This window comes from Diabrotica virgifera, chromosome 3 (genome assembly GCF_917563875.1).
Source record: "Diabrotica virgifera virgifera chromosome 3, PGI_DIABVI_V3a".
NCBI classification, from domain to species: domain Eukaryota; kingdom Metazoa; phylum Arthropoda; class Insecta; order Coleoptera; family Chrysomelidae; genus Diabrotica; species Diabrotica virgifera.
The window spans coordinates 97,786,234-97,814,151 of record NC_065445.1 but is presented as its reverse complement, the minus strand read 5'-3'; the positions used below and the strand labels follow the sequence as shown (position 1 = coordinate 97,814,151).

General features: G+C 33.2%; 1 protein-coding gene across 2 annotated transcripts in view; it reads right to left on the bottom strand.

Annotated features, from left to right (window-relative positions):
- LOC126881977 (farnesyl pyrophosphate synthase) overlaps window positions 1–27,918 on the bottom strand; it is a 140,242-nt gene that overhangs the window by 30,593 nt on the left and 81,731 nt on the right. The window contains exons 3-4 of one of the 2 annotated variants that reach the window (XM_050646727.1): window positions 8,455–8,898; window positions 76–1,010 (exon numbers count right to left, since the gene is read on the bottom strand). The exons of the other annotated variant lie outside the window; for it this stretch is intronic. Of the exons in view, the coding sequence (XP_050502684.1) occupies window positions 675–1,010; window positions 8,455–8,898 (780 nt within the window). The 3' untranslated portion in view covers window positions 76–674. Of the gene's footprint in view, window positions 1–75; window positions 1,011–8,454; window positions 8,899–27,918 lie in introns of those variants that run through there. 2 annotated transcript variants of the gene reach the window in all.

Here is a 27,918-nt window from a genome sequence, read left to right as displayed (position 1 = left end):
GACAATTGGTATCAATACTAAACAGGATTAACATTGTAAAGTGTACTTTATTCTATTTGAAATCAAAGTCAAATGTGTAAAACAATCTCTATAATTATTAAAATATAATATATAAAGAATTACAGTATTAAAATATACTGGCGAATTCTAGTTAAAATATAAATATATACATATCAATTTTTGGTCCCAATTTTTTTTAAATGTAAAGCATGAGTTCTTTTTTTTACACCTGGGATATGCACTAACCACTAACCAGTTGAAAAATATAATATAATATATAAAGAATTACAGTATTAAAATATACTGGCGAATTCTAGTTAAAATATAAATATATACATATCAATTTTTGGTCCCAATTTTTTTTAAATGTAAAGCATGAGTTCTTTTTTTTACACCTGGGATATGCACTAACCACTAACCAGTTGAAAATTGGTTTCAAATCTAAACTGACTAAACTTTATTCTATTTGGAATCAAAGTAAAAAATGTAAAACAATCTCTATAATTAACAAATATTGTATAAAGAATTACAGTAATAAAATATACTGGCGATTTTACGTTTAAAATATAAATATACACATATCAATTTTTGGTCCCAAACTATTTTGGAATGTAAAAGTCCTTGTGCAGCCTAATATCACATTCTTAATAACCCTAATAATATAGCACTAATTTTTACTCATCGGAAACATACATCTGCTCTAATAATGTAAGGAACAATTTATGAGGAAGCCCTTTAGAAATTTGCTGGATGTGCGTATTGATAATTTTGTATGACTGTTCTTCATATTTCTCGTACGTAGCAGGCAGCCCCAGTTCTACATACAAATTTTTGACAGCTTCAATGGCTTCGTCTCCCTCTTTTCCATAATACTTTTCCATGATTTGCCGTTGAGCGTTGTTGACTCGTTGGAGGGCAACTACAGCCAGCCATGAGCACTTTCCTTCTTCGATGTCTGAACCAATTCTGTCAGTGAATCCAGGTTTTCCAAAACAATTCATAAAGTCTTTCTAAAAGACAAAAAGATATATTTTAATGGGTTAAACTTATAGTCGTGTTATTAAGAAACAGTATTGATCTTTAGCCAACTGTAGTAATTAGGTATGAATAAAATATAAAATCATATTAATGAGGAGACAAAAAGCCATCAATGAACCGAATAATGTTTATGTCAGTATGTCGGTTAGATGAAGTAATGTAAACGGATGATATTAAAACTAAATAATGGTGTCGTCAAAGAGATGAATCCATAATCAAAGTTGTTCTTGGAATCAGTAAAACAACAATACCTTCTACAGAACAAACGGTTTGAGCGAAAAATCCTAAGAAGAATATATGGAGGAATAAAAGAGCAAGGTTTGTGGCACAGACTTTGAGTTGTATGGAAGTTTTGGATGGATAGTACATGTAATAACCCAAGAGGAAAGTTTAACATTCAGAAAAGTTTTTGGCTGAAGAGGGACGATTGGACAACGAGCAAGAGGAAGACCGAAATTTAGGTACCAAGATAACTCAAGAGGACGATTTAAAATCTATTGGAGTTAAAGCATAGAGACCACTTGCCAGAGGCAGGGGCGAATGGAGGATTGTTCTGAAGAAAGCTTTGACTCATAATGTGCTGTGATGCCTCTGATAATGATGATGATATATTTTACAGCCACCTTAAAAACAAAAAGGAACATAAGAGAAACATGCACAATCTGTTAATAGAACTTGCAAATTAACCAGAGCAAAACAAGATACTTAGTGTTCCAGAAAAGAGCACAACACAATGTCCCCCACAATTTTGCGAATACATTTGGGGACAACTGATAAGAAGAATGAACAATGAGGGAAACCAGATGGAGCCAGATTAATCTAGCCATATTCATATCAATCTCTGTGATGGATAGAACATATATGTAACGACACAATACATGGAGCAGATGGAGGCAGATTAATCTAGCCATATTCATCTCCATCTCTGTAATGGATAGAACATAATAGGAAGCTAAGATAAAGAATGGTTAAGTGCTGTATTTGGTCTGTACTTTTGTATGGTGTAGAAGTTTGGACACTAAAAGAATTGAAGCATTGGAAATGTAGATTCATAGACGAATGCTAAAGATACCTTGTACATCAAAAAATCTAATGGGGAAGTGATAAGTGAAGGAGGGTCAACAAATATAGAGAATTGCTAAATACTGTTAAACACTGGAAAATATCTTATTTGGGAATATAGTGAGGGGAAATCGGTATCCAATAAACTGATCCTTAAAGGCAAAATATAAGGATGTATAAGTGTAGGAAGAAAGCAAGTTTCTTGGTTAAAAAACATTCGTGAATGAATTCAGATATCAAATGCAGGACAATTATTCCACGTTGCAGAATATAAGCCTTCACCAACGCCGGATAATTCTGATATGGCTTGCGAAGAAAAAGAAATCCCTTAGGTAACCGACCCATTGAAAAAAAAAGAAGATAAATGAAATATGTGGCATAATCCCACAAATATGTCGTAAAGTCAATGTGTTCAAAACAATGTCTTCTAATAATATCATATTTCGAAAATGTTTTTGACGCATTTTGTATTATTAAATATTTTAATAACATAATAATGGCTAATGTTATCAATACAACTCCTCGATACCAAAACTATATTTGTGTAATATATCTACTAAGTTGATAAATATTACATTGGCGTAATGAAAAAAAAAAAAATGTCAATTATTTACATTTACATCATTATGAATGTTTAATAATTTTTTAACAAAAATTGTTTAATCGATGTTTAATACGTTTCGTGTTTCTATCTCCTTAAATCTTAAAAAATACAAAACACAACAGCCGGATAGGAACTCTCCTCGTGAGAAGCTGTTGTAGAATGTAGCATTTTCTCACCAAATTGACAAACAGGCTCAAATCAATCAGTTTATTTACATAATAATAAATATGTTGAACCTCCAGATGTCTTCTGTACTCAAAAATACGTCTGGGCATATTCCTAATGAGATGATCGCTTTTCTCTTTTGAGGTATCTCCTCCCAGGTTCTTTGCGCCTAGTGCCACTAGAGTCGGTAGAGGATAATTCAATTGGTGAAAGATCGGGAGATTTAGGGGGACAAGGCAAGGCAGACTTTATTGTATCTAGATGTGGAAGGAGATGGCAATATATCAAGAACAGTATACTAAAAGCGACAGAGGAGGTAATAGGAGAACAGGAGAAACATAAAAACGCATGGTGGTTTGACGCCGAGTTTAGATTGATTATACGACAAAAAGACGATGCAAGGATAAAATATTTACAACTAGGATTGGGAATAAGAAGTAGCAAGGAAGAGTGAGTATAACATCAAAAGAAGAGAAGAGACAAAAGTGTGAAGAAGAAACAAATGCGAGAAGTACGGTTTAAGAATAAAAGAGAGAGACGAGCAATTAAAAAAAAAACAATACAGAAAATTCTATCGAGACGGGAGATAACTAGTTTAAACCTAGGGACAGTTTTTGTGAAGATAAAGAAGTAGACACACTGACGGATGATGAAAGCATTCTATGCAGGTGGAAATAATATTTCCAAGAGCTATTAAAACATGAGAATGCGGCCACGAATTCAGTATCCACATAAACAGTGTATATATTGATTTCAACCAAGCCTTTGACAATATAAAAAGGAAAAAACTATATGAAAGTCAGTTGTTTATGGATATATCCAAAAAACTAGTCAGACTGGTATAGATTGCTTTTACTGACACCAAAGCAGCTGTAGTAGGTAATACAAAATATAAAGACTGACAAGTGTGAAATCAATAACGGTGTAAGACAAGGAGACATGCTCTCAGTACTATTGTTTAACCTCTTGCTGCTTGCAGAAATATTTAAAGTTATACATCATGATAATTAAATCGTCATGAGACAGAATTAAATGAGCATTTCGAATATTTTGAGAAAGCAATGCTTTATGCCAAGGACACGACAAAACAAGAGAAACGTCTTCCAAACAGGTCCCCACAGGTTTTAAAATGTAGCAGCGTTCATACTTGGATTCTTAGTAAGTAAGTGCAGAAATAAAGAACAGAATAAGTAAGGAAAACAGGGCATATAACGCAAATAAAAAACTACTTCTAAAATACTAGGGTAGAATTCAAATATGTCCTGCAAAGTTTTAAAAGCGCTCAGAAAAATTTTTGGGCCTGTCTGGGAGCAGTATGGGTGCTACAGAATCTGCATGAACTTTGACCACGACAAGTTAATTAAACACGCCTATCTAATGATATAATAATTAGTGGAAGATATACAATAAGCCAATTGACTGCAGTAATGACGGCAGAATGAAAGGCACCGTTGAAGAAAAACAGGCAGTACTGCCTATATAAAAGAAGAAGACTGCAGTAAGATCGGTATATGTAGAAGAGACATCTTTCAGAAAAGAGATATTGAACAATGATTGCCTAGTAGTACTAGGAACCAATAAGAAAGAAAACTGTAAGAAATGTAATCGACCATGAATTTAAATTGATATAAACGTTAAAATTTATTTATTCGCATTACTCCTATTATGTTCTTCTTACTAAATATGGTCAAATTTTTCTTTGGTCCATGAACCTCTTGGTAGTGAATGTTTATCCATGCTCATCCACTCTCCCACTTTACTAAAAGTACTTTTTAGATTTTTTTATTTTAATACATTCTTTACTAATAATTTATAATTATAAAAGAACATTATTGCTCAGAAATACGCGTGTGTTATAAGTAAACAGTTTTTCAAAATTAAATATTTCTCAAGACCTTCAATTCGCCTGTTTTCTACTATTTTTTGTTGTTTCCTTTGTTTCTACTCTCCGGCGAACCTCTTTGTTTACTGTATTAAATGTTTTTGATACAGTCGGATGATTTGACATGGATATTACTCATATTTCGATTAGTTCTTAGTGTTCAAGGTCCTACCCTTTTTTGTTGTGTTTTATTTTTTTCATAGTTTATTATAGCAGAACCAAAATTCGAAACAATGACTCCGAGTCTTAAGTAACATGCAAAAAGTGCATATTCAGTTATGTTTTCTTTAAGTTCTCTTAGCGCCGGACTCCACTTGCGATTTGTAGTCGCGAAAATTGAACACATTGTTTCAAATACAAGCCAATCCATTTGCGACTAAATAATTGTGGATTGACTTGTATTTGAAACAATGTGTTCAATTTTCGCGACAAAACAATCGCGCGACTACAAAATCGCAAGTGGAGTCCGGCGCTTAGGCCTTGTTCAGATAGGGCGGTTTGCCAACGTTTGACGCCGCGGTTTACCTGAAAAACCCAATCGCCGCGGTTCGAGTTGCCAAGAAACAAATGGAATCGTACATATGCAACCTCTCCGTCGTCAAATCGGGCGGTTGTAAGTAGAGGAGAAATGAGACCGCCAGTCAATCGTACACATGAGAGCGATTGACTGGCGGTCTCATTCCTCCTATAGTAAACTTACAACCGCCGCGGTTTGACGACGGATCGGTTCCATATGTACGATGTTGAGCGGTTGCATTTGTTTCTATGTAACTTGAACCGCGGCGCCAAACGTTGGAAAACCGCCCCATGTAAACAAGCTGTTAGACCCTGTTTAGATAGGGCGGTTTGCCAACGTAAACGTCGCGATTAACCTGTTTAAACGCTGGTAAACCGCGTAAAACTCGCGGTTGCATTTGTTTCTATGTTAACTTGAACCGCGGCGGTTGGGTTTTTCAGGTAAACCGCGACGTCGACGTTGGCAAAACGCCTGCATATAAACAAGCCCTTAGAGTGTGTCAAAAGTAGCGGGGTGGTCGAATATTTCGCGAAAGGAACACCGGATCGAAAAACTGAAAAATACGTGTTGGTTAGTTTTCAAAACCCATATCGAATGACAGCAAACACGACCCTCTACTCCACTCTCCGGAAGTAGGTTGAGGGTAACTTTAAAATCTTAAATAGGGACCCCGATTTTTTATTGCAGATTTTTATTCCTCATAAAAGAATAAGTAACTTTTATTTGATATATTTTTTAGAATTGTGGATAGATGGCGCTATAATCACGATAACTAGTTTTTTTCTTTCGATTATAACGCCATCTATGAAAAATTTAAAAAATATCTCGAATAAATGTTACTTATTTTTTCACGGGAATACAAATCTACAATAAAAATTGGGGGTTACCATTTAAGATTTTAACGTTACCCCCCACCCCACCTCCAGGGGGTGGAGTGAGGGTTCTTGTTTGGTGATGTGTGACAGAAAAATTCTAATGAAACTAAATACACTGGAATGACAAGAAATAAGAAAATTAAGAATACATTTATTGGGGAAGTATATGTGTGGCACATAAGATTGTCTAGATTAAGATGGCGGATGGAGTATGTTCAACTTTGAAATGATGATCAGCCAATACGAACAAATCGCTAAGTTGTAGGACACGTATGTGAACAGAATTAGTATTAGAAGAGGAGAATTTAGTTGCAAGAATAAATTTAAACTGCAATCAAATCAAAGTACATGATTTCTCCTACAGTTTTTTTCTATCTCTTTAGTGTAGAAATATAAGGGAGTATCGCACCTCACCAGGCACATTGCTACACACATCGCCGAAGAAACAATCTAATGCATTTAAATAGCAGTGTAATACATAGTGTAGCAGCGACCGTTGCCAAGGGCAAGAAAACCCTCATGATTGCTCGTAGGGCAATTGGCAAAACTTGGGGCTTAAGCCCGGGAATCACTAAGTGGATTTATACTGCTATAGTGAGGCCCTCCCTCACATATGCTAGTGCTGTGTGGTGGACAAAAATGAACCAAAGTTGTGCAGCCAAAGAACTTGGGAAAGTTCAGAGGCTAGCACTACTTTGTGTTACCGGGGTAATGAAAAGTACCCCGACGGCAGCCATGGAGGTACTCATGGGACTCCCTCCCCTGCACCTTCTGGTGATGGCCGAGGCGAGGCTAGGGGCCTACAGGCTGCAGTTAAATGGTGTCTGGAGGCAAGGTCATACGGGCACACCAGGATTGTGGGGCACATTCGTGACCCCATCCTGGACATGGTGAGTGACTGGAGTCCGGTCACTCACAAATTTGATCCTCCCTTCAAGCTGGGGTTAAAACCCCCGGTGGAGGGGGATAAAAGACCGCAGAGTGAGCTAACATGGTTCACGGACGGTTCAGTGATGGGCGGGCGCTCTGGAGCTGGAGTGTATGGTGTAGAACCCGAGGTGTGCATATCTATGCCTCTTGGGCAGTACACCACTATATTCCAGGCGGAGGTGGCTGCTATCACGACTTGCGTCGTAGAGAATATTCGAATGGGCCCTGAGAATAGGACCATACGTATTCTCTCGGACAGTCAGGCAGCACTTAAGGCCATTGCCAGCTGGAGAATTAACTCTAAGCTTGTGCTGGAATGCCGACAACACCTGGAAACCCTGGCCTACCGAAACCGAGTGGAACTCGGGTGGGTGCCGGGACATACGGGGGTTGAAGGAAACGAAAGAGCCGACTCACTTGCGAGAGAGGGCTCGGCTGTCCCCCTTACTGGGCCTGAGCCTGGCCTAGGGGTGACCAAATCGGCTGTCAAAGGAGCTGTTGCTAAATGGATCCTTGCGCAGCACACCCGACACTGGAACGATATTTCGGGACAGCGGCACAGCAAGTTAATGATGGGGCGGCCAAACCCCTCGCTAACCGACGAGGCCCTACGACTCGGAAGGAAAAAACTTAGGGCCGTAACTGGCTTACTAACCGGACACTGCACCCTAAGAAAACACCTGCACAACATGGGGATCTTTCACGGAGACCCTGTTTGCAGGAGATGTGGGGAGGCAGATGAAACTGCCTCACATGTCATATTTGACTGTCCAGCCCAAACCCGATGGCGACTGCAATACGGGGTCGAAAACTCGAACCTAAGTGTCAGAAGTCAGGTAAAGAACCTAATAAAGGGTCTTGTCCTGCTAGCTGGGAGAATGGACCTCTTATAGGTAACAGACGACTTAACTTCAAGTTAAGTAATCCCGAACCCATTGGGGACTTTAAATAAAGTTCTCCATTAAATGGGGACAAAAACCCAATGATGGTTAACCCGAGACTGAACGGTGTGCAATAAGCCTACTCAGGCTGCAGTACGGGCCCCATGGCCACCCGGTTCGATCTAACAATAAAAAAAAATACATAGTGTAGCAACGCATAGCTACGTTTTGAAGAACAAAATAATTTGTTTTTCAAGATGCAATGTGCGCAGCTATGTACCTGGCGAGGTGCGATGCTCCACTATTTTTCCACACTTAGATATACTCCAGACATGCTCCAAATCTTTAGCGTCTCGCCAATAAGATCACATTAAAGATAGTTTCACACTAAAACTAAATCGGAATGGAATAAAGTTATTTTTTTTTTCACTACGCCAATGTCAGATTATTTATGTAAATATATTACGAAATAAGCAAAATTTGTGTTTGGATGCGCTCACCTGAACTTGAAAGTAGTGGCCCATTTCGAGAAGGATAGTCCTGGCTTGCCTGTGTTGCTCTGGATCACCCATTTTTGCCAGATACATGGCAGACGCTACTGGTAGTTGTAGATTAAAGTATCCGGTTCTATATTTAGATATCAACGAAAAATTCGTCATGGTCATTTTCGATAGGTCGTGTCGATTGCCATTGGTAATCTCTCCTTCGAGAGATTTGCCCAAGGCACTTCTTATTGTGATATCTTGAAACAGTTCTAGTAAAGGCACATATAAGGAATGATCAGAAAAATACTTTCTCAAAATAGCATACACGCTGTTTTCCATCATGGTACTGTCAGCTATAGCGTTGAAACCTACTTGATCGTTTTTGTACCAGCTGAGCTTGTTATGTCTAATTTCGGATCTATCTATCATATCGTCTAATACTTGACCACATGCTCTAAGCTGCAAATAAAATGAAGGGATATACTACAAGAGATAACCAAGTACCCCAATCTTTAAGCTAGAGAAAAAATATGTTAGTGAGCTAAAGCATTACTTACAGCTACATAATTAGAGTTAATAATATATACATATCTATCTATATACAGCTATCTAGAATATCTATCTATATACAGCTATCTAGATATACATCTATCTATATACATCTATATATCTACATCTACTATGCAAAAATTTATAATTGTATGTTTTGAATCAGTTTTTTCCCAAAACTATTGTGCCGAAACAAAAGATCTGATTTTTCTCTTTCCTTTCTCTCCCTTTTTTACGATTAAATCTTCGTCTACATATTAAAAAATATTTCCTATACAACTCGTTGAAATATTGCAGTCATACCTACACTCCTACACAAGCGAACATTTAAAATTAAAATGGAAAATGAGTACTCTGGATTCACGCCAATAAACGCAGGGGTTCCAAAAGGTAACGTTCTTAGACCAGTCCAGTACTATACCTTTTGTATACATCTGACATTCCGGACAGAGAAAACATTCAAATAGCCACATTTGCTGATGATACAGCAGTCCTGACAATAGGAGCAACTATAGATGAATCTACGGTAAACCTACAACAGTCGACAAAAAAGTGGACATTTCATGTCAAAAACAGCTAGGATGGACCGGGTGACATCTAGATTACAAACAATTTTAGAAAAAATCCTAATTAATCTTAGATTAGGTGTAGGTATTCTTATTGTTTAAAATAAAAAAAAACATATTGTAAAGTCAAAATCAAACGCTAGATGGAATTATAACTTTTACTTATTAACGTTAAAGATGACCTTTGGAAATTCTGTCACTTCGGTACTTTAAATTAAACATATTCACCACAAAATTAAATGATTGTTCTTCTAGAACTAGTTTTAGTAATTTGGAAAGTATTTCGTCTGGTTCTGGAGCATTACCAACGTTTTCAAGACATATTGCACGTTCCATCTCTTGACTGATTATATCAAACCCTTCCATAGGTTTAAGAGGATCGGTACGTATTTTCGGCTGCAATGCTATTCAAATGGGGATTCATTTTTTTCAAATCCTGAGAAAACTAATAAGTATTTTTGAAAAATTTAAACGCAGAATGAAAGATTACGTTATTAGCGAGGGCCGAAAGTCCCTGAGAACTTCTATAATGTTTATTTTAATAAGTTACAGGGGTGAAAAAACTAAGAGAAAATTTAGTGTGATTTTTAATTTCAAATATCTCATTCATAATAAACTTTTTATTTATTCTAAGGGACTTTCGGCCCTCGGTAATAATTTAGTCTTTCATTCTGCGTTTAAATTTTTCAAAAATATTTATTGGTTTTTTCAGGATTTGAAAAAAATGAACACAATGCCGTGGTAATATTTTCCAAATCTGTCTTTGTCTTACAACGCACTCAACCGAATATAATATTGTCAGCATATATTGTCAGTCAGACACTGACAATCAGTGACAATTTTAAATATTTGACATTGCATCGGGAATATTTTGAGAAATTGATTAAATATTATTGATATAATATAGTGTATTTGATAAATAATTGATTTAAGACGTGAACTTAATAAAAAGTTATTTATTGTGTATTATTTGTGGAAGATCCAAGCAGAGAATACATCAGATATATCCTGTGATCCAAGTATTTTGTTGTTAGAGATGTTCAAAATTGTAAGCGTTCCAAAATAGCAACATATTATTAAAAAATCACTTTAACACTTTTCCTCTTTTCTCGATTGATCATTAGTTTTTGTTGTACAAATAAATTATTACAATCACTGAAAACATAGTTAGTGAAAAAATTATCACATTTATTAACTGAATTAATAATTTGCAATTATAAAAATAACAGTTATCCAAGAACATTCAAAAGCCATCTCTTTAAATTAATTATGGCATTTTCAAGTAGAATGACATTCTAGTAATGTTTACATATCCACACCAGTGTGAATTTTACTACACGTAATTTGCCGTGTAAAGACAGAAAAAGTAGGGATACACGTAAAATATTTGCGAATTATGTACCCATAGCCTTAAAGTGTCATCTCTAATGTCCCTAAAATGTTCTTTAATGTAATTACACAATTCCATTAATTTTGCCTTTTTTCTTCTTCTTAATGTGCCTATCCATGACGATTGCTGGCGATCATCATGGCAATCTTTATCTTTTCTGCAGCAGCGCAGAAAAGCTGCACAGATGTTATGCTGAACCAGGTTCTGAGGTTCTTTAACCAGGATGTTCTTTTTCTTCGTGGACCTCGCTTTCCAATTATTTTTCCTTGCAGGATGGCTTATACTAGGGTATAGCTGGATTCATTTTCGAATTAGTCTAACTTTCGAGATTTGATGATAGTCAGTACTACTCGGTTCTTCTTCATTTTGGATCTCTTCATTTGTGACCCTTTTTTAATCACGATTAATTGTCCCTTGATATATTAATAATTCAGTAGATTTGCTTTTATATAATCGGACAGCTTCTTTTACTTTTTTATGCATATTGAACGAATCATCTTTGATTTCTATATTATCGATATCACTACACTGAATAGCCCATAGCTTGTCTGTTCTTGTTTCTGATTTCTCTTTGCAGTTTTTTTTGTTTTTTTAGAGCTCTCATTTGTTAAGTTTAACTGCATTCCATATTATTTCAACCTCTTCGTTGCCATCGGTACTGAAGCTTTTCACAGATTTCTGTTTGGGGGGCTCCTTTCGTTTCTAGCCGAGCACAAATATATTTAATTTCAAGACCAAATTGAATTAATTCAATTCATGTCCATTTATTAATGCCCTTTTATGGTCCTTTAAGTCATAGAACGAAATCAAAATCGTCTCTTTTTTTACATTTTAACTTTTGTTCAGTGCTAAGTCTTCTTTTATTCAAATGAAAAAATAAGAACAACATCGTATCAAACTGTAGTTTATTAATTTTCATCTCATGTTAGTGAATTACAAACATTTCATTCGTTTTAAGATTAGAACTAGCATGCTATCATTAGTTAAGTGTACGTATAATAAAATTTATGTACATAATTTTAGTAGTTTCCGCTATTCACAATTAGCACATATATGTTAGAAAAACTAAACACAATTCCTTACTTTATAGTAGCTATTAGGCTGAGTACCACGTAGCTATAATTAGTCTATCTTTGTACAGATCTCTACTCTACGTCAGTTCTAGAATTATCCTGGGCATGGGCAATAAAAAATTGTTTTCCGATTTATTTTACACGATTTGGGAGACTATTGCCGAATTACAGTTATTCGGTCCGCTGAAAACAGTTTAAAACCCTTTTCGAATCATCCTAAAGTTATACTTTGTTTTTAACGTACAGTACACAGTATGTCCCTGTAAGTTGGAACCATATGGAAAAAATTTTATTATTAATTTTACGAAAAAAAGTTATTCTTCATAAAAAGTTCTGCATGGTCTAAAACCTAAGATTTAATCATCAGATATCAAATTTTATGAATATTATACGAGGTATGTCAAAAAATATGAATTTCGCTCAAGAGTAAAGTAGCCTTATTGTTCACAATATTGAAAATTGTTATTATGAAAATGGGCCATTAAAATGTTACATTTTTTAGGCCTTACCTTGCATTTGTTAGAGGAGTCAATTTTATTTTTTTAATATGTAGGTGGTATCAGTAGAAGCTTAAGTTCAAGTTTTTGGGGTCGCCACCCTTGTCCTCCGGCCGCCATCTTGGAAATGGGGTGCAAAGGGGTTTCGCGCTATATCTCGTAAATTAAAAACCCTACGGAAAATATAATTAAACATAAAATGTAGCAAATTAAATTTTCTACAATTTTGTTTCTATTACTTTTTATCGTCAAGTGACCAACAAAAAAGATATAAACAAAAATAAGCAAAAATTTTTTTAACAAGTTTCCTTTTGGAGGTTATAACTTTTTTTCAGTTCATTTTAAAATAAAATAACATTATAGAAATTTTGTAGAGGGTTTTTCAGCGAACAATTTCCACTATAAAGTTGTTTAATTCTATTTATTTGTATAGGTTTTACAGCGCTCCAAACTTGACCAGATTCTCGAATACTCATAGGGATACATTAAAAACAAAAGTTAGGCTTACTTTTCTATCTATATATATTTTTTATTCATACAATTTATTATGATTTTAACATTCCTATGCTATTATTAATCTGTTTTTGAAGTTTTTCCTCACTATAAAACTTATAACCGTAAGCATATATAGAAAAGACCCAAGAAGTTGTTTGAGGACAAATTCGCCGGTCCAGAAGAAGAATGACGCAACCGCAAAATGCAAAATTCTTAAGAAGTACAAAAAAACGATTTTTGATATCAAAATCATAAAGTATGATCAAAATTAGCCATCCACCACACCATGACCAGGATCTCGAGATATAAGCGTTTTTTGGGGTGTGCCGCTTGTCTATGAAGTAACATAACTTTTTTCCTATTGTATATTTTGACTTAAAATTTTCCAAAAAACTTCTTCATTAATCATATTTTATTGCTGTGTTGGTTAAAATTATAAGCTAAAAAGTTTGTCACTCAACTTTTTTAACTAAACATCAAACTGACGAAATATGCTGACAAAATGTTTAAAAATCAACAACTCCTTTTATAATGCGTTTAAACATTTTGGACAAATTTCATTGTTATCTAAATACCTCAAAGATGACACAGTAAAAGTTACAAAAGGAAATATTTACAGCGACCAATGATACAGCGAGGTAAATTTGAAAAATCATAAAAATTAATTTTTGGCATTTTTGTATAAAATTTGACTTTTGAACATGTTCCACCAACTCTAGATAAAAATAAACTTCATATTATTCGGATTCAGCGACCTCGAAAACATAAAAAATGATAAAAATTCGTCATTCACCTTAAATTTTATTTTCGTGGTCGGCATAACGTAATTTTAATTAAAGTATTGTTTTTATTGTATTCCTATGAGAATTAGAGAATCTGGTCAAGTTTGGAGCGCTGTAAAACCTAGATAATAAATAAAGTTAAACAACTTTATAATGAAAATTGTTGATTGAAAAATCCTCTACAAAATAGTTATTATGTTATTTTACTGTGATATGAACGGAAAAAAGTTATAACCTCCAAAAGGAAACTTCTTACAAAATTTTCTCTTATTTTTGTTTATAACTTTTTTGTTGGACACTTGACGATAAAAAGTAATAGATGTAAAATTGTAGAAAATTTAATTTGCTACATTTTATGTGTAACTAAATTTTCTGTAGGGTTGCTAGTTTAGGAGATACAGCGCGAAAGCCCTTTGCAGCCCTTTTTCCAATATGGCGGCCGGGGGACAAGGGTGGCGACCCCAAAAACTTGAACTTAAGCTTCTACTGAACCCCCCTACACATTAAAAAAATAAAATTGACTCCTCTAAGAAATGCACACCAAATGTAACATTTCAATGGATTAAAAGTTGTTTGGAATTAAGAACTATATTGTAATATGCAATTACATCCTTTAGTTTAGTCCATTCTTTCACGGTTTTTGCTCTAAATTTTAAAGAACCGCTTGGATTGATATGGAATTTGGCATACGTATAGCTTACATGTCAAAGAAAAAAAGTGATATTGTGCCGATGTGTGCTTTTGCCCTGGGGGTGACTTTCACCCCCTCTTGGGGGTGAAAAAATATATTTCCAAAATAAGTCCGGAAATGGGTAAACTGACTAATTTTAAGTAACTTTTGTTCTATAAAGCTTTTTCGCCAAGTCAACACTTTTCGAGTTATTTGCGACTAAATATGTTTATTTTTCAACAAAATAACCACATTTTTAGACGGTTTTTCGCAAATAACTCAAAAAGTAAGTATTTTGTCGAAAAAAACGTTCTTAGCAAAAACAGAGCCTATAAAAAAGTAAAAAAAATGGTGTACACTTTAGGTCTCGGGATCTCGTAGAACCAGAGTTATAGCTAATGAAAAATAGATTCATATTCACCAAATTTCAAATAGAATATTTCGACGTGAAATATCCAAAAAGTTAAGCACTTTTTGGGAAAAACCCATTTTAACTTTTTTAAAGTGTTTAAAAAAAGCTTTATTTCTGTTTTTACTAAAAGTTTCTAGCATTAAATTTAAGCAAGTTACGCTCAAAATAAAGTTGGTCCCTTTTGTTTTTGCAAAAAAAAATCGGGAAGACCACCCCCTAATTAGCAACTTAAATGAAATTAATCGTTACCGCTCCACAAATTATTTTACTTATGTTGTGTTTATATGATCTGTAAGTTTCATCGATTCAAAGTGCTTATTTTTGAAAATATTTAGTTTTAAAGTAAAATTTTTAAAAATTTTAATTTTGAAAAATATGCTTTTTTTCAAAATAACTTAAAAATTGTTAGAGATACCAAAAATCTCGAAAAACAAAAAAGTCACATTTGCTTTTCTGAATATCATGTATTTTTTTGTTTTTCTGTTAGACAAACATTGATTGAGATTTGGTGTTTCTAAATTTGCATACATTCGTGATCAGTGAATCGTTCAACTCCTTTTAACTACAGCCCTTTCAATAATAAGGACTTTCAACCGATGAAACTTACAGATCATATAAACAATATATACACGAGTCAAGAAACTTGTGAAGTCGTAACGATTAAGTTCATTTAAGATACTAGTTAGGGGATGATTTTCTCGATTTTTTTACGAAACCCAAAAGGGACTAACTTTATTTTGAGCGTAACTTGTTTAATTTTGACGCTAGAATTTTTTTTATAAAACAAAAATGAAGCTTTTTTTAAACACTTTAAATAAGTTGTAATCAGTTTTCCCGGAAATGTGCTTCATTTTTGGTTATTTCACGTTAAAGTATTCCATTTGGAATTTGACGAATATGAACCTATTTTTCATTAGCTATAACTCTGCTTGTACTAGGTATAGAGACGTGATATATACACCATTTTTTTAAGTTTTTTATAGGCTATATTTGTGTTAATAATGTTTTTTCGACAAAATACTTACTATTTGAGTTATTTGCGAAAAACCGTCTAAAAACGTGGTTATTTTGTTGAAAAAATGAACATATTCACTGCCAAATAACTCGAAAAGTATTGACTTAGTGAAAAAACTCTATAGAACAAAAGTTACTTAAAATTAGCCAGTTTATCCATTTCCTGACTTTCTTTGGACGAATATTTTTTCACCCCCAAGAGGGGGTGAAAAGCACCCCCAGGGCAAAAGCACATATCGGCACAATATCACTTTTTTTCTTTGATTTGTTAGCTATGTGTATGCCAAATTTTATGTCAATCCAAGCGGTTCTTTAAGATTTAGAGGTTTTTCAATATTTTACCGTTAAAGAACGGACTACTTCTAATTAAAAAAAAATGTTTCGAAATTTTTTCTTAAATTATGGATTACAACTGTGTTATCATTAACTTTTCGAAAAAAAAGTTATTCTCTGTTCTGTATTGTCTAAAACCTAAAATACAACCATTTTATATCAAATTGTATTAATTTTATACGAGGTATGTCAAAAAAATATGAATTTCGCTCAAGAGTGAATAAAATACCTTTATTTTTCACAATATCGAAAATTGTAATAATGAAAAGTTGCTTAGAATTGAAAACTATGTTCCAATATGTAATTAAATTTTTCTAATTGAAACATTTTGAACTATAAAGGTTTACTCTTGATTGAAATTCATCTTTTTTGACATCATCATCATCATCATCGTCATCAGTAGCTCGACAACCCTTTTTGGGTCCTGGCTTGTTCTAGGATTTTCCGCCATTCTGTTCTGTTCCTTGCTTTGTTCTTCCAGTGGGTAATCTCAAGTGTTTTCAGATCTTGTTCCATGTATCTAAGTTTGGGTCTTCCCTTTGACCTTCTCCCTACTGGTGTTTGCCTCATTATATGTTTTGGTGTTTCGGTCTCCAACATCCGTTCAACATCCAGCGCAGACGTCCGATCTTTATTGATGTTATGACGTCGGGTACGTTGTATGCTGCGTATAGTTCAAAATTATATCTTCTGCGCCATACGTCATTTTCTTTCACCTACTTATATATGTGTCTGAGGATCTTTTTTGACATACCTCGTATAAAATTTAAAAAATTTGATATAAGATGGTTGTATTTTAGGTTTTAGACCATGCAGAACTTTTTATGAAGAATAACTTTTTTCGTAAAATTAATAATAAAAGAGTTATCATACCTGAAATAACTAAAAATATTGTTCTGAAGCTATTTCCTTGTGGCATTTTTATAATGAACTATTTTAAATGGGAAATAAGCCACAATTTTATAAAAAAAATGAATTTATTAACGTTTCGACGCCCAAGTCGGGTGTCGTTGTCAAAATACAAAATAATACTAAATAAACAAAAATGTTGTTGCTTAGTAAAAAATTCGTCTAATAATTTATTTAATCTGAGTCATTTATATCGGCAATTCAGGCATGTATTATACATTTTAAAGTAGAAGACTTTAAAATGATATTGCCAATATTGATGAGTTGCGTTCCTAGGACGACTTTACTAAAAGATAGTTCATTCGATTACATGAAATCAACCCCAACTCAAGAATATCCGAGTATCACGAGGTTTTTTCCTGGTTTTCCCTCGTGATTTACTATGGAATCTCTAGCGCGAGAATTTTACTGCCATCGTTGCATTTGTTGTCTTTTTAAAGACAGATCACATGCTATGATTTTTTGTGGCGGATATTCTTGAGTTGGAGTTGATTTCATGTAATCGCTTCATGTTATCTTTCAGTAAAGTCATCCCAGGAACGCAACTCATCAATATTGGCAATATAATTTTAAAGTCTTCTACTTTAAAATGTATAATACATGCCTGAATTTCCGATATAAATGAGTCAGATTAAATAAATTATTAGAAGAATTTTTTACTAAGCAACTACATTTTTGTTTATTTAGTATTATTTTGTATTTTGACAACGACACCCGACTTGGGCGTCGAAACGTTAATAAATTAATTTTTTTGGTAAAATTGTGGCTTATTTCCCATTTAAAATAGTTCATTTTAACTAAAAATACATAGTTTGGTTATTATCCATAATTTAAGAAAAATTTTTAATTTTTTTTTTCAATTAGAAGGATATAATTGCATATTAGAATACAGTTACTTATTCCAAACAACTTTTCATAATAAAAATTTTCAATATTGTGAAAAATAAAGCTGCTTTACTCTTGAGCGAAATTCTTATTTTTTTGACATACCTCGTATAATATTCATAAAATTTGATATCTGATAGTTGAATCTTGGGTTTTAGACCATGCAGAACTTTTTGTGAAGAATAACTTTTTTTCGTAAAATTAATAATAAAAAAGTTTTCCATATGGTTTTCCAAACATGAAAAGTCTAAGGAAGGGTATAGACGCTGCGATAAATGCGAGCAATTTATCGTAACGATAAATCAAACGATTTATCGATTTTTTTATTACGCTACATCGCAGCGATTTATCGCTGCGATGTTTACACACGACGATAAATTATTGAAACAACTGAATCGTTACGATAAATTGCTCGCATTCATCGCAGCGTCTAAACCAGCTTTTAGATCCGAAAATCTATCTATCCAACTTATATTGTTGGAACCAACTTTCTGGTAACAACCCAAATCAGTGCTTTCTAAAATTTGCGAGGCAAACAAACGATAAATGAAGGTGGGGCTATTTTATATAATAATTCTTGTTGTATTTTATACAGTGATGAGCGGGCTAATAACCGGCAAAATAACGCAAAAGATAGAAAACGTATTAAGTTGTGAGATAAAAGAAATGAAACTAGTGGAGGTGGGAAACTTAGCAATAAAAGGCACAAATGTCAACTAAAACTGTCACTGTCACAGTGGCAGTTGCCAAACTCGTCCGATACCTCTAAAGGTGGGAAGCAAAAATTTTAATATACATTTATAGATTTTACATCTATTTTATATATCTATTTATAGGTTTTATATAGGGTACACGTATTTTATATACCAGTTGTTAATTTCAGTAATTGTTCATACTTTATTAAGAAAAATATTAATTCATCTTAATATGTACAGTGATGAGCGCGTTAATAACCGGCAAAATAACGCAAAACATGGAAAACATAATGAGTTGTGAAATAAAAAGAGATGAAAATAGTAAAGGTAGGAAATTATCAGTAGTAATTGCACAAGAGCTCTAAAATTCTATATTAATTTTAGAGTTCGAGTGCAATTTGTTGCGATTATTTCATGAATAAAACTGTTCAAAACCAAAATTTTATTGTAATTTATTTATGTAAGTACAAATTAGTACAATTAAACACTAAGTTTTTATAAATATTTGACGATTGAAAGTCATCCCTTTTATAATTTTTAAAACATTAATTGTCATTAATGTCACTGAATGTATTTTTTCGTAGCAACGAAGGGCATCTGACGTAATATACTTAACGACGGGCAATTATCAAAAATTATCGATTTAATTCAGATTTCTGTAGCTTTCTATTGGTCAGAATCTCCTGTGAATGAAATAATCAGTAGTAATTGCACAAGAGCTCTAAAATTATTGAATTTTTCCCGAGTGACACTTTGACAGTTTTAATTTCACGAGCCAAAGGCGAGTGAAATTATGTCAAAGTGTCGCGAGGGCAAAAATTCTATATTAATTTTAGAGTTCGAGTGCAATTTGTTGCGATTATTTCATGAATAAAACTGTTCAAAACCAAAATTTTATTGTAATTTATTTATGTAAGTACTTAGTACAATTAAACACAAAGATTTTATAAATATTTGACGATTGAAAGTCATCACTTTTATAATTTTTAAAACATTAACTGTCATTAATGTCACTGAATGTATTTTTTCGTAGCAACGAAGGGCATCTGACGTAATATACTTAACGACGGGCAATTATCAAAAATTATCGATTTAATTCAGATTTCTGTAGCTTTCTATTGGTCAGAATCTCCTATGAATGAAATAATCGGTGATATTAATTCATCTTAATATGTACAGTGATTAGTGCGTTACAGTGTAATGCGTTGTGAAATAAAAAGAGATGAAAATAGTAGAGGTGGGAAATTATCGGTATTCACCTATAAAACATTACCACTTATGATAGTTTCTCACTTTTAGACGTTAGCTAAGACCTAGTTGACTTTAGTCATACTTATGACGTTAACGTAACATTAACATTTTTTTAATTTTAAATAATTTTGACGTAGCTGTTATACTGAACTTACAATCAAGATGCAGTAGAAATAAACAAATCAAGACACGTTAAATGCTACTAGGAGCACTCCCGAATCATAATTTACAATGTATAAACTCAAAAAATCATGATTTGGGATTTACAATGTATATACATTGTAAATTATGATTCGGGAGTGCTCCTAGTAGCATTTAACGCGTCTTGGTTTGTTTATTTCTACTGCATCTTGATTGTAAATTTAGTATACAACGAATAGAATGAGTGAGTTTGGAAGTAAGGTTGTTCATAAATAAATCAAAAACAAAGATTAATAATTTTACTTTAATCTTTAAAATATTTTTTATTAAAAAACTAATTTAAAAATAAAAAGATACAGTTTTCCCATTCACTCAGGCAAAAAATATTCAGCTACTACCTTGTCATATTTTGACGTTTATTTGTGTCAGTCGAAACAAAAAAAGCCAACTATTGTAAGTGGTCATGTTTTATAGGTTTATACCGATAATTTCGCACTTCTACTAGTTTCATCTCTTTTTATTTCACAACGCATTATGTTGTCAATTCTTTGGGTTATTTTGCCGGTTATTAGCGCGCTCATCACTGTATAATTGTTTCAATAAACAAATTGATTTGTTCAGATTTAATACTTTATATTTTCTGGTCGTGGAAAAATTGCATCTATTTCCACTACTCAGAATGAACATTCCCTCTACTCGTGGTTCTGCACTAATCTTCCATTCGTATCGAATATTAATTCTAACCTTGATAAAGAATATCCTATTCTTGGAGTCATTAGTTATTACATAACGTTACGTAAAAACACGGAGCAATTAAAAATTTATAATTACTGCAACACATTAAAATTTAGATACCGATGCCGATTCTTTTTGGTCAATTTAGATAATAACTGATTACCAAATACATTATTTTCCATTCCCTCATTTGGAAAGTACACAACACAACTTGGTGTAATAGAAGAGGGATATGCGAAATTGTAATTGAAATTTTTTTCAATTTTACGGACAAAGTTGACAGAATCAGAAAACAACAATAAGAAATACCATTTACAGTAATTACATAAATCGTCAATATTACAAAATAAAAGATAATGAAAATAAATCAAAAACAATATATTATTGCAAAATTTAAATAAATTGCAAATTGTACACATAACAAATAAGATTTAAGAACTAATAAGTTATCCACTGCGACATCCAAATATAGAACAAAATACTTTAGGTACATAGAGGTACTGTAATTTCTTATGTCTAGTTGTACTAACAGATCTAACCTTAAGACGTGCGCCCAGGGCCGCCGAGAGGGATGAGCGGGCCCCGGTAAAAAGTGAAGGGCGGGCCCCCGGCAAAAAGTGAAGAGCGAAAAAAAATTGTTAACTTTTATAGAAATAAAATTATTAATAATAAATAATAAGAAACATTTCAAATATAAATTTTGATTATATTTATAATAGTGAAAATATTTATCTTCTTATTTATCTTCTTCTTCTAACAATTAGGACACTAATAGAAAAAGCTAACGAATACCATATAGATCTGCACTTAGCGTTCGTTGACTACGAAAAAGCATTTGACAGCGTGGAAATGTGGGCAATAGAAAAAGCTATAAACAACTGTCGAATATATTCCAGATACAGAATGCTAATACATAATATATATAAGAAAGCAACAATGACAGTACAATTGGAAGAAACCACAAAACCCATACCAATTAACAGAGGAGTGCGACAGGGAGATGTTATTTCTCCTAAACTATTTACATTAGCACTGGAAGATGTTTTCAAAACAATGGAATGGACAAACATGGGAATAAACATAAATGGAAAGAAACTAAACCACCTAAGATATGCAGACGATGTAGTAGTCATAGCATCAAGTTTTGAAGAACTACAAACCATGCTAACCGAACTAGCAAATGAATCCGAACAAATAGGTCTAAAAATGAATTTTGCCAAAACAAAAACAATGACAAACACACAAGACAATAGAAACGTAATACTAAACGACACCACAATAGAAACGGTTAATGATTATATATATTTGGGACAGATTATAAAAATAAATAAGAAAAACCAAACAGCGGAGGTAAAAAGAAGGGTCAGATTAGCCTGGGCAGGATTTGGAAAATTAAAATGGGTCCTAAAGAATAAAAAAATACAACAATACTTAAAAACAAGAGTGTTTGACCAGTGCATACTCCCAATTCTCACATACGCATGCCAAACATGGACCTTGACCAAGGCAAACATGGATAAAATAATAAAGACACAAAGAGCCATGGAGAGAGCAATGTTAGGAGTAAAATTGACAGACAAAAAGCAAAACAACTGGGTCAGAAATAGAACAAAAGTCAAAGACGCAGGTCAACATATAACCAGGCTAAAATGGAGCTTCGCAGGTCATAATGCTAGACAAACGGACAATAGGTGGAATAGCACGATACAACAATGGAGACTATGGACAGGAAAGAGAGCAAGAGGACGACCCCAGATGAGATGGGGAGACGACGTTAAAAAGATAGGAGGAACGCACTGGAAACAGAAAGCACTAAACAGAAGCGAATGGAGGAAACTGGGGGAAGCCTATGTTCAGAATTGGACGAATTAAAGGGCAAAAGAAGAAGAAGAAGAAGAAAATATTTATAATACAGGTGTTTTTCGAGTTTTCTGATCGGCAAAAATGTCTAATTTTCGAAAAATGGCATGATTTTGCCAAATCATTTTCAATTCACAAAGTTGATAGGCAGCTAACCGATCCTGTTTCATTGTAGCTATTACCTCATAGCATTTTTTAAGCGAAAAAGAAAACTGAAGGATCTTTCTGCTTCTGCGACTCTCCCGGGTAATGTGCAAAATATTCGTAACGCAATAACGATTCAAATTTGAGATGTTTAATTTTATTAAGCAAGTCTATTGAAGAAAGTTGAGAGTCACCAATATTATCCGTGTATATCGTGATGTCTTGTTTATAAAACTCGCGCAATACATATACTTATCAATTTTTTTTAATATTGTCTGCATCTTCATCTCGGAATATCCATAAAATTTTAAATACTAGCGAATGAATTTTATTTTCAGCATTAAATCTTCTGGTTAAATTGCTTATTATATGACAATATTAAATATTTCCCAGCGAAATATTGCGTCGGGCTCAAAATTATCAGTCGCATCACTACTAGGCCCAGACAAATCATCAAAAATCTCACAGGCTTTTTGTGCCGTTTTTCTTTATTTGATGTAAATACTGGATTTATTCTATAATTACTGGTCACTAATTTAGATTCTTCTACATAGATTCTTCTGATTTTTTGTAAATCTTCTAGAAGCCCTGATATATTTTTAATTTCCATATCCATGCCATAGTTTTATCTGACTGCACTGTAGTACTTGACTCCTGTGATTTGTTGCTGTTAAAATTTTAAACCAAATCGATTAAAGGTCATATATTGAATATAACCGAGTATTAATAATTAAACTATATAAACTAAACCGAAGAGCAAAAAAACGGGAAAAATTACGTCTTTGGTCTGGTCGACGCCGGGCCCCTTACATCGCCGGACCCCGGTAAAATGTACCAATGTACCATTGAGTATTAAATTTTCGGCTTACCACAATGGGTTGTCACTAGTACGTTCTTTAAAGGTAAAATATTGCAAAACCTCTAAATTTTAAAGAACCGCTTGGATTGACATGAAATTTGGCAAACACATAGCTAACAAGTCAAAGAAAAATAGTTATTTTCCTAACAAGTGCAGAAGGTCATACCTTTCCGCACGCGACTGCAGTTTGCCGAACAATGCGAAGCGGGCAAGCAGTCGAGTGCGGAAAAGAGACTTTCTGCAAGAGTTAGGAACAATATTTTTTCTACGAGTCTTTAAAAAATGACCAAATCTTAATCAATTAATTTAATTAAGGTGATACAGTAGCGATCAACAGGTAGCCAAAACGCGTTCCAAGATTGCGGCTGTAATTTTGAATATTTTTTTGAGATATTTGGCACACCTATTCGTAATATAATAAAGAATGGCGGTACAGAGCCCAATTTGAAAAATATATTAATATGTGGAAATTACTCTGTAATTAAATACAATATTAATAAAACGAGCCTGTACCGCCATTAAGAAGAACAAAAAAATACACTTTCTTCAAATAAACTTTTTTATCAGATGCCTAGATTTTGTGTCATTTTGGAACTACTAATGAAATAAAAAATTTTAGTAGTTCCAAAATGACACAAAATCTAGGCATCGGATAAAAAAGTTTATTTGAAGAAAGTGTATTTTTTTGTTCTTCTTAATGGCGGTACAGGCTCGTTTTTTTAATATTGTATTTAATTACAGAGTAATTTCCACATATTAATATATTTTTCAAATTAGGCTCTGTACCGCCATTCTTTATTATATTACGTATACTTTTGCCAAATATCTCGAAAAAATATTCAAAATTACAGCCGCAATCTTGGAACGCTTTTTCGCTACCTGTTGATCGCTACTGTTTGCTCTTAATATGAAAATACATACACAAACTAATTCTTTGACAAGGTTGTCAAAACCAAACTTTCAATATAATGTTAGCATGACAACGAACTTGGTTTCCATGACGATGATTCAAAACGACTGTTATTGTCTATCGATATGACTTTCGAATATTATGTCAAAATAATTTTATTTCATTGAATTTTCGCGTTAATTTCATTAAAACAGGAACACAATAAGATACATTTGAAATAAAATAGTAAATAATATCTAAATATTAGTTTATTGCATGTATTATAATTATTTTAAGGCCATATTAAAATATCTACACGCGTGCGGAAAAGTAAAACGCATGCGGAAAAGTAAAAAGCGTGCGGAAAAGTAAAACGCGTCCGGAAAAGTGAAACTTTCTAAACTAAAACGCGTGCGCGAAAGTAGACATTTTTGCACGCTCGTAGAAAAAAGTGATATTGTGCCGATGTGTCCTTTTGCCCTAGGGGTGACTTTCACCCCCTTTTGGGGGTGAAAAATTATGTTCGAAATAAGTCCGAAAATGGATAAAATTACTAATTCTAAGCAACTTTTGTTCTATAAAGTTTTTTCACCAAGTTAATACTTTTCGAGTTATTTGCGAGTGAATATGTTAATTTTTCTACAAAATAAAACCACGTTTTCAGACGGTTTTTCGCAAATAACTCAAAAAGTAATTATTTGGTCGAAAAAAAATTCTTTTCAAAAATATAGCACGTAAAAAAGTGAAAAACATGGTGTATATATTAGGTCACTATACCTGCAGAAGCAGAGTTATAGCTAATGAAAAATAGGTTCATATTCGTCAAATTCCAAATCGAATATTTTAACGTGCCATAACCAAAAAACGAAGCACTTTTTTGGGGAAAACTCATTTTAACTTTTTTAAAGTGTTTAAAAAATGCTTATTTTTGTTTTTTAAAAAAGTTTTTTAGCATCATAAGTAAACAAGTTACGCTCAAAATAAAGTTGGTCCCTTTTTTTGGTAAGAAATCGGAAAAGTCACCCCCTAATTAGCATTTCAACTTATTTGTTACCACTTCACAAGTTTTTTACTCGCGTATGTATTGATCATAAAATATGATCTGTAAGTTTCATCGGTTTAAAGTCATTATTTTTGAAAGAGCCTGTAGTTAAAAGGGCTTGAACGAGTCACTTATCACGAGTGTGTGCAAATTTAGAAACGCCGAATCTTAACCAACTTTTGTCTTACAGAAAAACAAAAAAATACAAAATATTCAGAAAAGTAAAGCCGACTTTTTTTATTGTATAAGATTTTTGGTATCTCTAACAATTTTTAAGTTATTTTGAAAAAAAAGCATTTTTTTAAAAAATTAAAATTTTTAAAAATTTTACTTTAAAACCAATTTTTTTCAAAAATAAGCACTTTGAATCGATGAAACTTAGATCATATAAACACAACATAAGCAAAGTAACTTGTGAAGCGGTAACGATTAATTTCATTTAAGTTGCTAATTTGGGGGTAATCATCCTGATTTTTTTTTTGCCAAAACAAAAGGGACCAACTTTATTTTGAGCGTAACTTGCTTACATTTGATGCTAGAAATTTTTTTTATAAAAACAGAAATAAAGCTTTTTTTAAACAGTTTGAAAAAGTGGTAATGTGTTTTCCCCAAGAATGCTTCATTATTTGGATATTTCACATTGAATTATTCTATTTGGAATTTTTCGAATATGAACCTATTTTTCATTAGCTATAACTCTGCTTTTGCTAGGTATATAGACCTAATATATACACCGTTTTTTTCATTTTTTTATAGGCTATAGTTTAGCTAACAATATTTTTTTCGACAAAATGCTTACGTTTTGAGTTATTTGCGAAAAACCGTCTAAAAACGTGGTTATTTTGTTGAAAAATGAACATATTCACTTGCAAATAACTCGAAAAGTATTGATTTGGTGAAAAATCTCTATAGAACAAAAGTTGCTTAAAATTAGTCAGTTTATCCATTTCGGGACTTATCTTGGACATATATTTTGTCACCCCCGAGATGGGGTGAAACTCACCCCTAGGGCAAAAGCACACATCGGCACCATATCACTTTTTTTCTTTGACATGTTAGCTATGCGTATGCCAAATTTCATGTCAATCCGAGCGGTTCTTTAAAATGTACAGCAAAAACCGTGAAAGAATGTACTACACGTGGATTGCATAGATGAGAATTGAAAATTATAGTGCATCATAAATAAGTGAGACTTAAAGCGGCCCCATCCCATTTATAAACTGAGCTGGGCTAAGCTTGAGATTAACATTTGTTGATGTAACCAGGCATTAGTTATTCATTAAGAAACTCTTCTAATGAATAATAAATATGGTCTTTTAGATAGATAGGATTTTTACGGAAGCTAGATCATTTTACGGAACTTGGGGAAAGGTGTTAAAGATTTCAGTTGTAAAGGGAGATGGTTGTAAAGTTTTTTGGCAGAATATAACATAGATTTCTTTAGTGACCCAGTGGACGCGATCGGTAAACAAATCAAAGATAGAATTTTGGGTGGAGTAGTCAAGATATGTAAGTGATTACGAATTAAGCAAACAGTTTCTAAAATATATAAAGAAGGAAGTCTTAAAATCACGTGATCTTTGAAGTAGCTTCTGCAATGTGTTGTTCTTCTGAGGCTAAACAGATACCTTATTCTCTTTTTTGTAATTTAAAATAACATCGCATTGGGCCGCTGTACCAGAACCCAAAAAGGAAGACCATGTTGAAGATGAGACTCGAACAAAGAAAAATATGTTATTTTGGAAGATGCTAAATTGATTTCCCTCGAAACAGATCTTATTGTATAGCAAGCTAAGGCTAGCTTCTTACTTAACAAATCGATTTTAAGATTGCTGTCTATAAAAATACCAAGAAATTTTACAGAATCAACGGTTCTGATTTGGCTTTATTAAGAAGCAAGGGTTGAAGAGCTCCTTTATAGGATAATACTACTGTTTTATCTACGTTAAAAGAGAGTAAATTAGAGTTGGACCAGGTTTTTATTGTAGTATAAGTAGATCAGAACTTATAGTAGCATAAAAAGTGGCAATATTTGCGTTGCTCCAAGTGATACTGGTATCATCAACAAAACGAAAAATTATACCATCGGTTTTTTAAACTAGTGATGTCATTAATAAAGATAAGGAAAGCAGAGGACCCCATACTGAACCTTGTGCTATCTCACATAAGTAGTTAAGCAAGCGGTTACTGGATCAGTTTGGTAACCTGTTCATCAGGGTCTCCGAAGCTGATGTACAGAAGAGCCTCCTTTGACCTTGGGTGTGTACAAGAAGTGATCAGCAGTAACC